Raw genomic sequence first — 13,275 nt, forward strand, 5'->3', positions numbered from 1 at the left:
ATTTACACTGATTTGATTTATTTCTACAGGGAGCACGGATGACACTTGGATGACTAACAAATTAGCTGTAACCATAGAATTAGAATAAATCATGACACTTCTAAAATGGCCACAACGCTCAACAATCAATTTAATAAATGAGATGAATACACCCCCAATGCTCAGAGACCAATGAGAAACATTACTCCAGCACACACACAATTTAGCCTGGAACCCAAACTGATCTGCTTCATTTCACAATATTAGTCATCCCACCGCTGAAACCCATTTGAGCCTACGTCTGTAATGTCAGGCATTATATTAAAAAAAATGAACGTCAGCAATTGGATGATTTGGATCGCCTTCAACCAATCACTAGATGACCTAATCCAAAATACAGTGTCTGATCATGTGGGTTTCCATGCAAAAAAATAAATAAATAAAATTCACCCATAGTTTCTGAGAGGATGCTAATTGGACCAGTTATTTTCAACCCATTCCAAGTATCCGGCTATCAGGGTCGCATCCCAAATGGCACCCTATTCCCTTACATAGTGCACTAGTTTTGACCAGGGCCCAAAAGTAGTGCACTATGTACAGAATATGTTGCCATTTGGGACTCAAAATAAAGCGTACAGAGAATATACAAGATAAACTGTCATCATATTGAGGTTTCCTCCCAGGACTGCAAAGAAAGACTGTGGTGGTGTACGTGACTGTTCATAAGTTCATAAGACACTTCTTGGAACACCGTCTTGTCTTCCATGAAGGCCCCTGGGTAGAGGGAAAGAAGGGCTGATGTGTGTGTGTGTATGTGTATGTGTATATATATATATATATATATATATATATATATATATATATATATATATATATATATATATATATATATATATATATATATATATATATATATATATATATGTATATATGTATGGGGGGGGGGTCACCGGGGAGACAGCACGCTGTTACAGTCCTCCACCATCTCAAACAGGAAGTGATGCGGTCCACTTCGGCGTGCAATTTCACTGGCCATCTCCCCGCTATTGCTCCGAAGCTCCGCCTTGATGTGGCGCTGCGATAGGAGGAACTCCAGCGTGTGGGCGGAGCCCGGTCCAGGGTGGGAGGCAGCTAGATGGAGCGCTGTGAGGCCGCCGTTGGTCTGGGCGTTCAACTCCGCCCCTTGGCGCAACAGGAGGGACGCAGTGGCGACTTGGCCCCAGCGACAGGCGCTGTGTAGGGGCGTCCAGCCGTCGGCAGTGCGGGAGTTAACTTTGGTGCCCGCTGCCAGCAGGGTAGAGGCCATGGCGGCGTGACCTCCATAGGCCGCACGGTGCAACGGAGTATAGCCGTCCTCATCCTGGCAATGCGCAAGCAAGGGGTCGACCGTCAGCAGCCGCTTCACCGTTGGCAGCTTAGAGGCAGAGAGAGAGAATATTTGCATTTTAACTGGCCTTTATCGAACTCTTCAACATGTCACGAAACAGCCGAAAGGCAGACGCATTTCATGAAGAATCAAAAAACAAGGCCGGAAAAATAGAAAGATAAACCCCACCCTCCCCCCTGTTATTGCCTCGGGATCCACCGAGAGAGATGGAGATGTAAAGTTATTTCTGCACTGGTTTGACAGGGGGAACAAACAAGAGCTCTAGGGGATTATCTTTCTTATCTCACCACTTCTTGATACCAGTGAGACATCATGACACACACACACACACACACACACACACACACACACACACACACACACACACACACAGTAATCAGAGGCTTCCTGTGCTGTGCTGTTCTGTTCCAATCTTAAGCAGTGATCAGCATTCAAAGCAGAGAGGGAGACGTCTAAACGGAGACGCATTCATTATACTCTCACAGCTCATTCACTTTTGATTTGAACAAACATTTCTATAAATATTGGCCCCTGATATCAAACTCTTCCAGTGACGAAGACATGGACGTCTCACGATAGGCTGTGGTATGCAAAATAGGTCAACTTTGAGCACCGGATTTGCAACAGAAAGATGTTTGACGAGACGTAAATTTTACAACAATTTGGCCTTGGATGACCACCTCCAGGATGGCAGGGTCAATGCCAAAACTTGTTGTACGCTTTTAATAAAAGCTTTTCACGTTCACAAGTCTCTCTGGGTAAATTGCAAATCAATAAGTTAAAATGCATCCATACTCAACTACATTGTAGTGACTTTGCATCTACATGTCCCTTCCCTTGATCTTGGACACATCCCTTGACAAGACTAAAGATCCAGGAAGTTAATCCAGGAAGTTAGTCCGGGACATGGGAGCGATGGTAAAAGTGCTGGGTGATATTCACAACACATCCATTTTTTTTATTTTTTTTTAAATTGACAAAAACTCAGGAGTGACTACCTGAACTTGTTTTTGTTGAAAAAAAGGTTTCTTTGCAAAGAGTTTTGCTTCAGTGTGCCATATGTCTGCAGCAGAGGGACAAGAGAGAGGCATGAGAAAACAAGTTTTGATTGTTTCCCCTATTTAAAAAGAAGATGGAGAAGAAGCTATGAAGGAAAAATACTGGAGTTTGTGCCGGTACAGCCAACTAGCGCAAAAATAATACTGCGATATTGCCAAAACCATATCGTCAAAAATATACCGATATTTAACTGTATCGACCCCCCCCCCCCCCCCCCCCCCCCCCGTGAAGAAGTGATCGCATGCACATGCACACACATTCAGATGACTTAGTTTCCAACTGTTACTTTGGAGCCTGGTTGGTGCTCAGTGCAGGATAGGTGAGCAATATGTTTAGAACATCAAATCCCAATTAAACCACAGTATCAAATCACAATACACATAGAATCGTCAGAATCGCAATACATATAAATTCGGCACCTAAGTATCATGATAACATTGTATCGTGAGCTCCCTGGCAATTCCCAGCCCTAGTGAGAAGGTGTGTGTCGTTTGCATGTCACACTCACTCTGTTATTCTCTGCCGCCCACAGCATTAGCTCCTCCGGTCTGTCTTTCAGATTCTCCTCCTTCTGCTGATACCACTCTTCACTCCTTTCCCCCTCCTCCTCCTCTTCTTCGTCTCCCGGCCAGAGGCTGCATGCTCCGCGGGGAATCAGGTGGTCGTGGGTCTTCAGCAGTTCCAGCTGGTTAAAGCTCTCTGGGAACTCCTCCATACTGTACTAACTGCCCATGCACACTCAGTCTACTCAGAATCTGCTGACATAGAGAGGAGATATCAGGTAATTGATATTAATTATCAACAACTTAATTCACTTAGGAGAGAGAGAACAATACATCAATATTTAAATTTAGGCTACTGTGAGAAAGACTGACAGCTACTTTTTAGTAAGGGATCCAATTTGACTGATCAACACTATACTGAACAAAAATATAAAACCGTAACATGTAAAGTGTTGGTCCCCTGTTTCACGGGCTGAAATAAAAGATCTGAGATTTCACGTTGAATAAGTGAATGTGGGAAAAAAAAATGGTGTTTCAGAATGTGGACACACTCGATATTTGACAGAACACGATGAGGATAATGACTCCAAGATGTCTGTATCATGTAAGGTTCACAGATCATTTTCATCATGATTTCCCCCCAAAATAGTTTGCGAAACAAAATGTAAAAAGCATGTCAATCATCCTTCCTTCCAATGAAGTTACTATGTGAGAATTGCCAGAACAATCGGAGTTACCAAAAATATATTTTAGAGACTAACCTGGTGTGGATTCACCATATTCATTCTAAGTAATTTGTCCCCTTTTGATGTTAGGGATAGGCCCCTGCAGTCATGGAAATGTTGCATTGAGAGATGGGAAGCGGAGAGAGAAGATTGTTAATGCTTAATGACTGTACAACTTGATTATTGAAGTAGTGTGTGAGAAAAAGATCAAGAGGAAATACAACAACTTAGAGAGAGAATTCTGCACTTGACATAATTAGGATTTTAGACTAAGATTACTGAAGGTGTGTGTGTGTGTGTGTGTGTGTGTGTGTGTGTGTGTGAGAGAATGAGAGAGAGCGATGAGACAATACATCAATATACTTCAACAACTTAATTATGGTACTGTGAGAAAGACCGACAGCTAGAACAAGAAAAGATATGGTTCTTTTGGGAAATTTTATGCCAGCGTAGCCTAAAATATTTTTGATATCTCCGGTTGTTCTGCCAATTCTCACATAGAAACTTCATTGGGAGGAAGGAGGTCTGACAATTTTTAGGAACAAAATAAATATTTTAAAAAAATAGTTACGATATCATCAAAAATAATATCCCGAAATGTATCATTGTTTTTACAATATCACAATATTATTTTTGCGCCATTTAGCTGTACCTTCATAACTTGTTCTCCATCTTTTTAATAAGGGAGCCAATTTGACTGATCAAAACTAAATTTTCCTCATGGCTCTCTTGTCCCTCGTGAGCTGACATATGGTGAGCAATATGTTTGGAGCATCAAATCGCAATAAAAAAAAAAAAAATCACAGTATCGAATCGCAATACATATAGAATTGTGAGAATCGTAATACATAGTGTATCGGCACATAAGTATCGTGATAATATTGGGAGGTCCCTGGCAATTTGTAGCAAACCATTTGTTTATCATGATGAAAGTGGCCCTTTTTAGACCTAAACTTGGCTCCTGTAAGGACCTATGATCTGTCAACTGTACATGATACAGACAACATTTTGGCATCGTGAAACTCCTTATAGTATGCTCTAAAATATGGAGTATGTCTTGATTCTGAAATAAAATTGTTCACATTAAATTTATTCAACATAAAATATTAATATTTTAACACTACCTGTTTTGATTTTGTTAAATTTGAAGACATATTAGTTTGATCTAGACATACTCCATATTTGAGAGAACACTAAAAAGAGTATGATAACACCAAAATGCTGTCTGTCTCAACGGTTTCACAGATCATAAAGCATAAAGCAAGGGGTGCACGTTTTGTTTTTTGCCCTAGCACATCACAGCTGATTCAAATAATAAACTAATCATCAAGCTTTGATCATTTGAATTAGCCGTGTAGTGTTAGGGCAAACACCAAAACGTGCACCCCTTGAGGTCCCAAGTTTGGGAAATGCTGTCATAGGGTCTTACAGGAGGCATAGGTTTAAAAAGGGCCTAAAATGGCCACTTTTATCGTGATTTCCCAAAATGTGATACGAGTTTAGAAAGCATGTCAAACATCCTTCCTCCTAAAGAAGTTACTATGTGAGAATTGCCAGAACAATCTGAGATACAAAAAATATTTTCACACTATGCTGGTGCGAAATCACCCTATTCATTCAAAGTAATTTGTCCCCTTTTGATGTTAGGGAAAACCCCTGTAGTCATGGAAATGTTGCATTGAGAGATGGGAAGTGGAGAGAAAAGATAGTCATTCAGCATTAACAACTTGATCACAGACACAGAGAGACAGAGACTAAAGATATAGCCTATTTGGGTAATTTGTCCCCATATGATGTTATCATGGAAATGTACCAATAACAATCAGGGTAGCCTAGTCTAATCTGAGTTTTTCCCAAATGAAGTCAAATAGAAATGAAAGAATATTATGTAAAAAAAAGCTTAGCCTATCAGATTATGTTGTTTTAGGGTCTAAATCATGAATCCCCATGTGAAGCTAGCCAGAAGGATTAGGCACTGTGTGTGTGTGTTCGTAAATTCCCTCTAGCCATCTACTCTGATTTCAGAGCACTCTCATTCGAGCAGGGTTGCCACGTCAGCAGTTTTTCCCTAATTGGGCAACTTTGAAAACGATGTCGCGGGTGAAAATGTATTGGACACGGGTTTTTGGGCTACTTCTAAGATGCAGCGTGGCCGTCATGGCATTTCTCTTAAAATATATAGATATTTCACTGAGACCTGCTGCTGCTGACTATCAGGCAGTGAGGCAGGCTGTTGCTGAGTGAGTGAGTGAGTGCTGTGTTGAGAGAGCACTGCAGCAGGCAGCTTAGTCCATTATTGGCTGAGTCACTTGAGTGAGAGGAGAGAGCAGCAAGCGCGCACGTCGTGCCAACTTTTTACCAGTTGTAGGTAGGCCATTTAGATTGAAAAAAATAGGTGTCTCCATAATGACAACAACAAAAATGTGCATAAAACATTAACACAGTAGAACTGATGCGCATCAAAAAATGGCGACAAAGCACTGGATAAAGACTTTGGGAGCACAAAATATTTAGTTTTTTCATGCCTTTCCAAATCAAATTTTAGTGGTCACATACACATTTTTTGCCAATGTTATAGCGGGTATAGAGAAATACTTACTACTGAGCTGTTGGAGCTAGGAATGTATCTAACGAGTCACAACAATACAAACAATTCTAAAAGTAAAAGAATGGAATTAAGAAATATATAAATATTAGGACGAGCAATGTCGGAGTGGCATTGACAAATACAGTAGAACAGAATATATATGAGATGAGTAAAGCAATATGTAAACATTATTATAATGATTAGTGTTCCATTAAAGTGGTCAGTGATTCCATGTCTATGTGTATAGGGTAGCAGCCTCTAAGGTGCAGGGTTGAGTAGCCGGGTGGTACCCTGCTAGTACCCTGCTAGTGATGGCTATTTAACAGTCTGATGGCCTTGAGACAGCTACTTTTCAGTCTCTCGGTCCCAGCTTTGATGCACCTGTACTGACCTCGCCTTCTAGCAGGGTGAACAGGCCGTGGCGGTTTATGTATGCTTTCAATTGTGCATCTGTAAAAGTTAGTGAGAGTCTTAGTGGCCAAGCCGAAATTCTTCCGCCTGCTGAGGTTGAATAGGTGCGGTTGCGCCTTTTTCACCACACTGTCTGTGTGAGTGGACCATTTGATCGTCAGTGATATGTACGATGAGGAACTTGAAGCTTTCCACCTTCACTGCGGTCCCGTCGATGTGGATAGGGGTGTGCTCCCTCTGCTGTTTCCTGAAGTCAACGATCAGCTCCTTCGTTTTGTTGACATTGTGGTTATTTTCCTGTCACCACTCCGCCATGGCCCTCAGCCTACAGGGAGGAGGTGTCTCATCATTGTTGGTAACCAGGCTTACTACTGTTGTGTCATCTACAAATTTTGATGAGTGTGTTGGAGGCGTGCGTGGCCACGCAGTCATGGTGGAACAGGGAGTACAAGAGGGGTCTGAGCACACACCCTTGTGGGGTTACTGTGTTGAGGATCAGCGAAGTGAAGGTGTTGTTTCCTACCTTCAACACCTGGGGGCGGCCCGTCGAACTCCAGGACCCAGTTGCACAAGGCAGGGTTCAAACCCAGGGCCCCGAGCTTAATGATGAGCTTGGAGGGTACTATGGTGTTGAATGCTGAGCTATAGTCAATGAACAGCATTCTTACACAGGCATTCCTCTTGTCCAGATGGGATAGGGCAGTGTGCAGTGCGATGGCATCGGCTGTGGATCTATTGGGGCGGTAAGCAAATTGAAGTGGGTCTAGGGTGTTAGGTAAGGTAGAGGAGATATGATCCTTAACTAGCCTCAAAGCACTTCATGATGACAGGAGTGAGTGCTAAGGGGCAATAGTCATTTAGTTCAGTAACCTTTGCTTTCTTGGGTACAGGAACAATGGTGGACATCTTGAAGCAAGTGCGGTCAGCACCTGGGATAGGGAGAGATTGAATATGTCCCTTAACCTGTCTGGGCTAGGGGGCAGTATTTTCACGGCCAGATGAAAAACGTACCCAACTTAAAAACAGGTTACTACTCTGGCCCAGAAACAAGAATATGCATATTAGTAGATTTGGATAGAAAAAAAATAATAATAATAACTGTTTGAATGGTGCCTGAGTATAACAGAACTCATATGGCAGGCAAAAACCTGAGAAAATTCCAAGCAGGAAGTGGAAAGTCTGAGAATTGTAGTTCTTTTGATTCTCTATCGAAGCTACAGTGTCTGTGGGGTGACGTTGCACTTCATAAGGCTTCCATTGGCTGTCTAAAGCCTTCAGAAAGTGGTTTGAGCATTTTCCTGTCACTGGGCTGATAATAGGAGCTCAGTTACTGAGTGGTCTGCCTGGCAACAAAGGGATTGGATATGCTCGGTTCCGCGAGCACGCCGTTCCTTCTTTTTCTTCTTGAATGAATATGCTATTGTCCTGTTGGAATATTATCGCAATTTTACATAAAAAATACCATAAAGATTGATTTTAAACAGCATTTGACATGCTTCTAAGTACGGTAATGGAACATTTTGACTTTGTCTCTCGTTCCGCACGTTACCCTTTGGATAGTGACTTGAACGCACGAACAAAACGGAGGTATTTGTACATAAATATGGATTATTTCGAACAAAAAACAACATTTCTTGTGGAAGTAGCAGTCCTGGGAGTGCATTCTGACGAAGATCAGCAAAGGTAAGAGAATATTTCTAATACTAATTCTGAGTTTAGGTTGCCCTGAACTTGGCGGGTGTCTGAATAGCTCACCGTGATGGCTGAGCCATGTACTCAGAATATTGAAAAATGTGCTTTTTCCGTATAGCTATTTTAAAATCTGACACAGCGGTTGCATCCAGGGGTAGTCTATTAATTCTTAAAATAATTATATATTTTGTCAACGTTTTTTGATGAGTATTTTTGTAAATTGATGTGCATATTCACCGGACGTTTTGGTGGGAATACATTTTCTGAACATCATGCGCCAATGTAAAATGCTGTTTTTGGATATAAATATGAACTTTATCGAACAAAACATACATGTATTGTGTAACATAATGTCCTAAGAGGGTCATCTGATGAAGATCGTCGAAGGTTAGTGCTTCATTTAGCTGTGTTTTGGGTTTTATTGACACATGTCCTTGCTAGGAAAATGGCTGTGTGATTATTTTTGTCTATGTACTCTCCTAACATAATCTAAATGTTTTGCTTTTGCTGTAAAGCCTTTTTGAAATCGGACAATGTGGTTAGATTAACGAGAAGGTTGTCTTTAAAATGGTGTAAAATAGTTGTATGTTTGAGAAAGTTGAATTATAACATTTTGTTGTTTTTGAATTTTCCGTCCTGATATTTCACTGGCTGTGTCCCGCAGGTGGGTCCCACCTAGCCCATAGAAGTTAACACTCCAGCCAGCTGGTGTGAGCATGCTCTGAGGACATGGCTAAAGTTGAAGTCCTGGCCAGCAGCCTTGGGAGGGTTAACACGCTTAAAAGTCTTACCTACGTTGGCCACGGAGAACGAGAGCAGGCCGTGCCGGTGGCACTGTTATTCTCAAAGTGGGCAAAGAAGGTGTGTAACTTGTCCAGGAGCAAGACGTCGGTGGTAATCAAGTGTTTTACCAGAGCGAGTACTACAGCCTTAGAACTTCAGTAGCATTTTCCTCAAATTTGGTTTGTTAAAATCCACAGCTACAATGAATGCGGCTTCAGGATACACGGCTTCCAGTTTTCATAATGTCCAGTGTAGTTCCTTGAGGGTTGTTGTGGTATCGGCTTGAGGGGGAAAATACATGGCAGTGACTATAACTAATGAGAATTCTCTTGGGAGGTATATGGTCGGCATTTGATTGTGAGGTATTCTAGATCGGGTGAACAAAAGGACTTGAGTTTCTGTATGTTAATCATGAAATATACACCCCCGCCCTTCTTCTCTGAGAGTTCTTTATTCTTGTCTGCGCGATGTACTGAGAACCCAGCTGGCTGTATGGATGGGACAGTATATCCCGAGAGAGCCATGATTCCGTGAAACAAAGTATGTTACAGTCCCTGATGTCTCTCTGGAAGGAGATCCTCACCCTGAGCATGTCTACATTATTATCCAGAGACTGAACATTAGAAAGTAATATACTCAGAACCAGTGGATGGTGTGCATGCCTCCTGAGTCGGAATACAAGTCCACTCCGAATACTTCTTCTCCACCGGCAGCATCTTGGGGCAGCCTCTGGGATAAGTTCAATTTTCCTGGGGGGTACGAACAAAGAATCCAATTTGGGAAAGTTGTATTTCTGGTCATAATGCTGTTGAGTTACCGCCGCACTGATATCCAAAAGTTATTTCTGGCTGTATGTAATAACACAAAAAAACCTTCTGGGCTAATAATGTAAGAAATCACACACAAAAACAACATACTGCAAAGTTGCATAGGAGTTAGAAGCAGAGCTGCCAAGTCTGTCCGCGCCATCTCGCCTTTTGAGTAGCCATTGCACTACAAATATCCGTCTCACCTGGCAACCGTGCAAATGAGTGTGTCCGAGCGCAGAATAACTAATTAATTTATAAATGCGGCACAAAAAAAAATATCATAATTCAGTTGTAGCCAGCAGCACAGTTACAGCCACCAACGTTCTAGATAAAACACTGCCTAACCAGTTCTGCTTGAGCGAGTAAAATGGTTGGAGTGAAGTGTTCTCTTGTTTGTGTCTGGAAGTACTGTAGCTAACAAGCTAGGCAACGTTAGCTTGAGTGCGGTTGTGAGGTCAGAACGCTCGGATCAACTCTACTCCTCGGCCAGTGTCCGCTCCGACACGACAATCTGACAAAGCTCTAAATTTACGAACGGCCAAAGCGCACTCCAGAGTGAATTTACTTATCACCCAATGATTTTAATTCAGTGCATGTCCGTAATAATAGCAGTAAGTATTGTTCCTTGTTAGTTTAAATTACTCTAATAGAAAAAAATGGTAGAGAGAGAGCAAGACCGTTAACGTCAGTAGTCGAGAAGAAAGCATGACAATGAAACTACATTTAAAGCCTCGAATGGACAGTGACAGCTTGAACTACCACTACTCTGATATTCGAAAGTTATAGCAAAAACAAATTGCTTAATACCTTACAAATACGACTTGACTTACTGTGGTAGTAGCTTTCAACAAAACCCTCCTCGAACAGTACTTGTCCCCTTTTCCGGGTTTCTCTGGGATATGTCGTCAGTATTTGTTGCATCTAGCGTTGCAGTGCAGAGCGATTTTTAACATATAAAACTACATTTCCCATTTCCCATAACCACTTCGTAGCACATGTGCTAGGAAGTAGAAACACAACTGTGGTGATGTTCCATGTCGTCTATCGAGTATTTGCGCTGCGCAAGTTATCAAAGCCAGACAGAAGCCCCAATAATGACATTCATAGATTGTTTTTTTTAGATATGAGTGATGAATGAAAAAAACACTACATAAAACAAACTACAACCAAATGCAGAACACTGTACCAGCATATCAGACATGTAGACTATTTTAAGTTGTTGTATACTTTATATCATTACCCGTATAATTATCATAGTTTAATGGAAATAAAATACATTGAAATATCTCATTTAACATAAGTAAGTAGTAATTAAATGTAACAATACTAAGTAGCCTGCATGTGAGTGTGTGGGTGGGTTTGTGTGTCTATCTGCTAAAGCTGGGTCAATGTGCTAAAACCCAGTGTTTGCGTTACGTGTCTTTCAAAGCTGGCACAGAGGCTGGATATACCTATTCGTCAAAGGGTGTATTCAGTGAGAAGAAATGTTCAGAATATTACAGAAATAAAATGTAATTTTCCCTAATCTACATGACAGACAATCTTGTCTGTTCTACACATTTCCATCTGAACGTTCTGCAGCCCAACATTACACCCTCCCGAACCGACCCATAGAGTTACATAGTTTACAGTGAACTTCCCTTTCCCCAGATGCATGCACGCATAGGCTTCACGCAGTGAGTCAGTCAGACAGACAAACAAACGTTTTACATACTTGAACATCTTCAGATTCATGGTAACCATGACTACCGGATAAAGAAAATGAGAGCCTCACACTCTAGGAGCGCAGATGCAACAATTTACTAACCAACGTTTTTGCCAGACAAGCTGTCTTCATCAGGGTATAATGACAAACACTGCAGGTTACTAATTTATATAATTTGGAAGGACACACAGGTGTCTGTAATCATGGGTGGGTGTGGCTTGATGTCACTGGTTGATTTACAGATATAAATAGAACATATAAAAAGCATGAATGGATATACGATCATAAATAGAATTTGGCTACATAGGCCTACAAACATTTATAATGAATAACAAAATCACAATAATCACAAGAATGGCTTCAGATCAAAGTCTATGTTGAGACCAAAGGGAGCAAGTGTCTTTAAATTAAAGATCCAGGCAGCCTCTCCTTTTAACAACAAATTGTCAAGGTCTCCCCCTCTCCTAGGGGACGTGTTAGATGCTACTATAGCGAAGGGACGAAATAGAGTGGTCCCCTTCCAATAAGTGGGCCACAACTGGGTACATTGAGTTTTTGCACCCAATGGTGCTACGATTCTACGACATTCTTACTTTTAATTTGCACTTCGTTCCACCCACATCATTTTTACCACAAGGACAAGTTATAAGATAACTGCCTTGGTGGAGCACGTGATAACACCTTTGATTGGTATCTGTTTCCCTATTTGAGGGTGTTAGAAGGTTCTACATTTATAAATGCAATTACATTGAGCACAGCAATAACACTTGTAGTTTCCATTCGATAGAAGCGCCAATAGAAGTCTTGTAGTGATGGGTCGTTTGCGAACGAGTCGGCTCTAAGAGCCGGCACTTTTGGGTGAACGTTGGGAGCCGACTCGCATATCAGAAGAGCCAAGTTTGTTTATAAAAATATATAAAAATTAAAATATGAATAATTAAAAGATTTAAATCAATAGAATTAACTAATTCAAGAACAAAAAAATAAATAAAATAACATAGGCCTAAACGCTCAAGCACATTCCTTCTGACTGTCTGCTCAGAACAACAGCCTCACCTGTTGTTCCTGTCAATCAGACACGCAGTGTCAACCAATGAACCAAAGATGCGTGAGGGAGGGCCAAGCCAACTCACTCACAGTCACACACTTAGCAGCCGAGGAGAGAGAGGAAGGACAGCTGTGAAAACAACAGCTGGAAAATGAGTTGGAAGCACAGTAGCATTTGGATGCATTTTAATAATGTAGACAATGTTAGAGCACAGTGTAGAATTTGCCAAAACAAAATCTCATATAAAGCCGGTCCTACGCACAACCTACACCGGCATATGCGAACTGTGCGCCCAACTGTGAAGCTAGCTGTAGCGGAGCTTCGAGAAACTAGCTGGCTTGCTAGTGATAGTGGTGGAGCCAGCACCTCCACACGTGGAGATGTATCCACTCAGTCAAGTAGGTCTACTCTGCGACCCACAGCAACGCAGTCTTCTATGGACCAGTTTATGCCAAAGTCTATGTCTGCAGCAAAACTTGGCCAAATTGATATTGCATTGGCTAAAATGATTGCCACTGATTTCCAGCCATTTTCGATCGTGGAGGACAAAGGTTTTAGAAATTATAGCAATATTCTAAATCCAATGT

At 41.5% G+C, this 13,275-nt stretch overlaps 1 protein-coding gene across 9 annotated transcripts; it reads right to left on the reverse strand.

The window, feature by feature from the left end:
- Positions 1-915: 915 nt before the first annotated feature.
- Positions 916-11,765, reverse strand: ankrd49 (ankyrin repeat domain 49). Of its 9 annotated transcripts, XM_029749997.1 has the most exons (4): positions 10,766-11,240; positions 9,789-9,875; positions 2,934-3,180; positions 916-1,393 (listed from the first exon to the last, which is right to left on the reverse strand). In XM_029749997.1, exons 3-4 carry the CDS (start codon positions 3,138-3,140, stop codon positions 926-928), a joined length of 675 nt encoding a protein of 224 aa, XP_029605857.1. In that variant the 5' UTR covers positions 3,141-3,180; positions 9,789-9,875; positions 10,766-11,240; the 3' UTR covers positions 916-925. The 9 variants fall into 9 exon arrangements, with proteins under 9 accessions (XP_029605857.1, XP_029605863.1, XP_029605862.1 ...); XM_029750003.1 differs by lacking the exons at positions 9,789-9,875; positions 10,766-11,240 and adding an exon at positions 11,743-11,765; XM_029750002.1 differs by lacking the exons at positions 9,789-9,875; positions 10,766-11,240 and adding an exon at positions 11,650-11,729.
- Between the last annotated feature and the right edge of the window lie 1,510 nt (positions 11,766-13,275).

This window comes from Salmo trutta, chromosome 4 (assembly GCF_901001165.1).
Source record: "Salmo trutta chromosome 4, fSalTru1.1, whole genome shotgun sequence".
NCBI lineage: Eukaryota > Metazoa > Chordata > Actinopteri > Salmoniformes > Salmonidae > Salmo > Salmo trutta.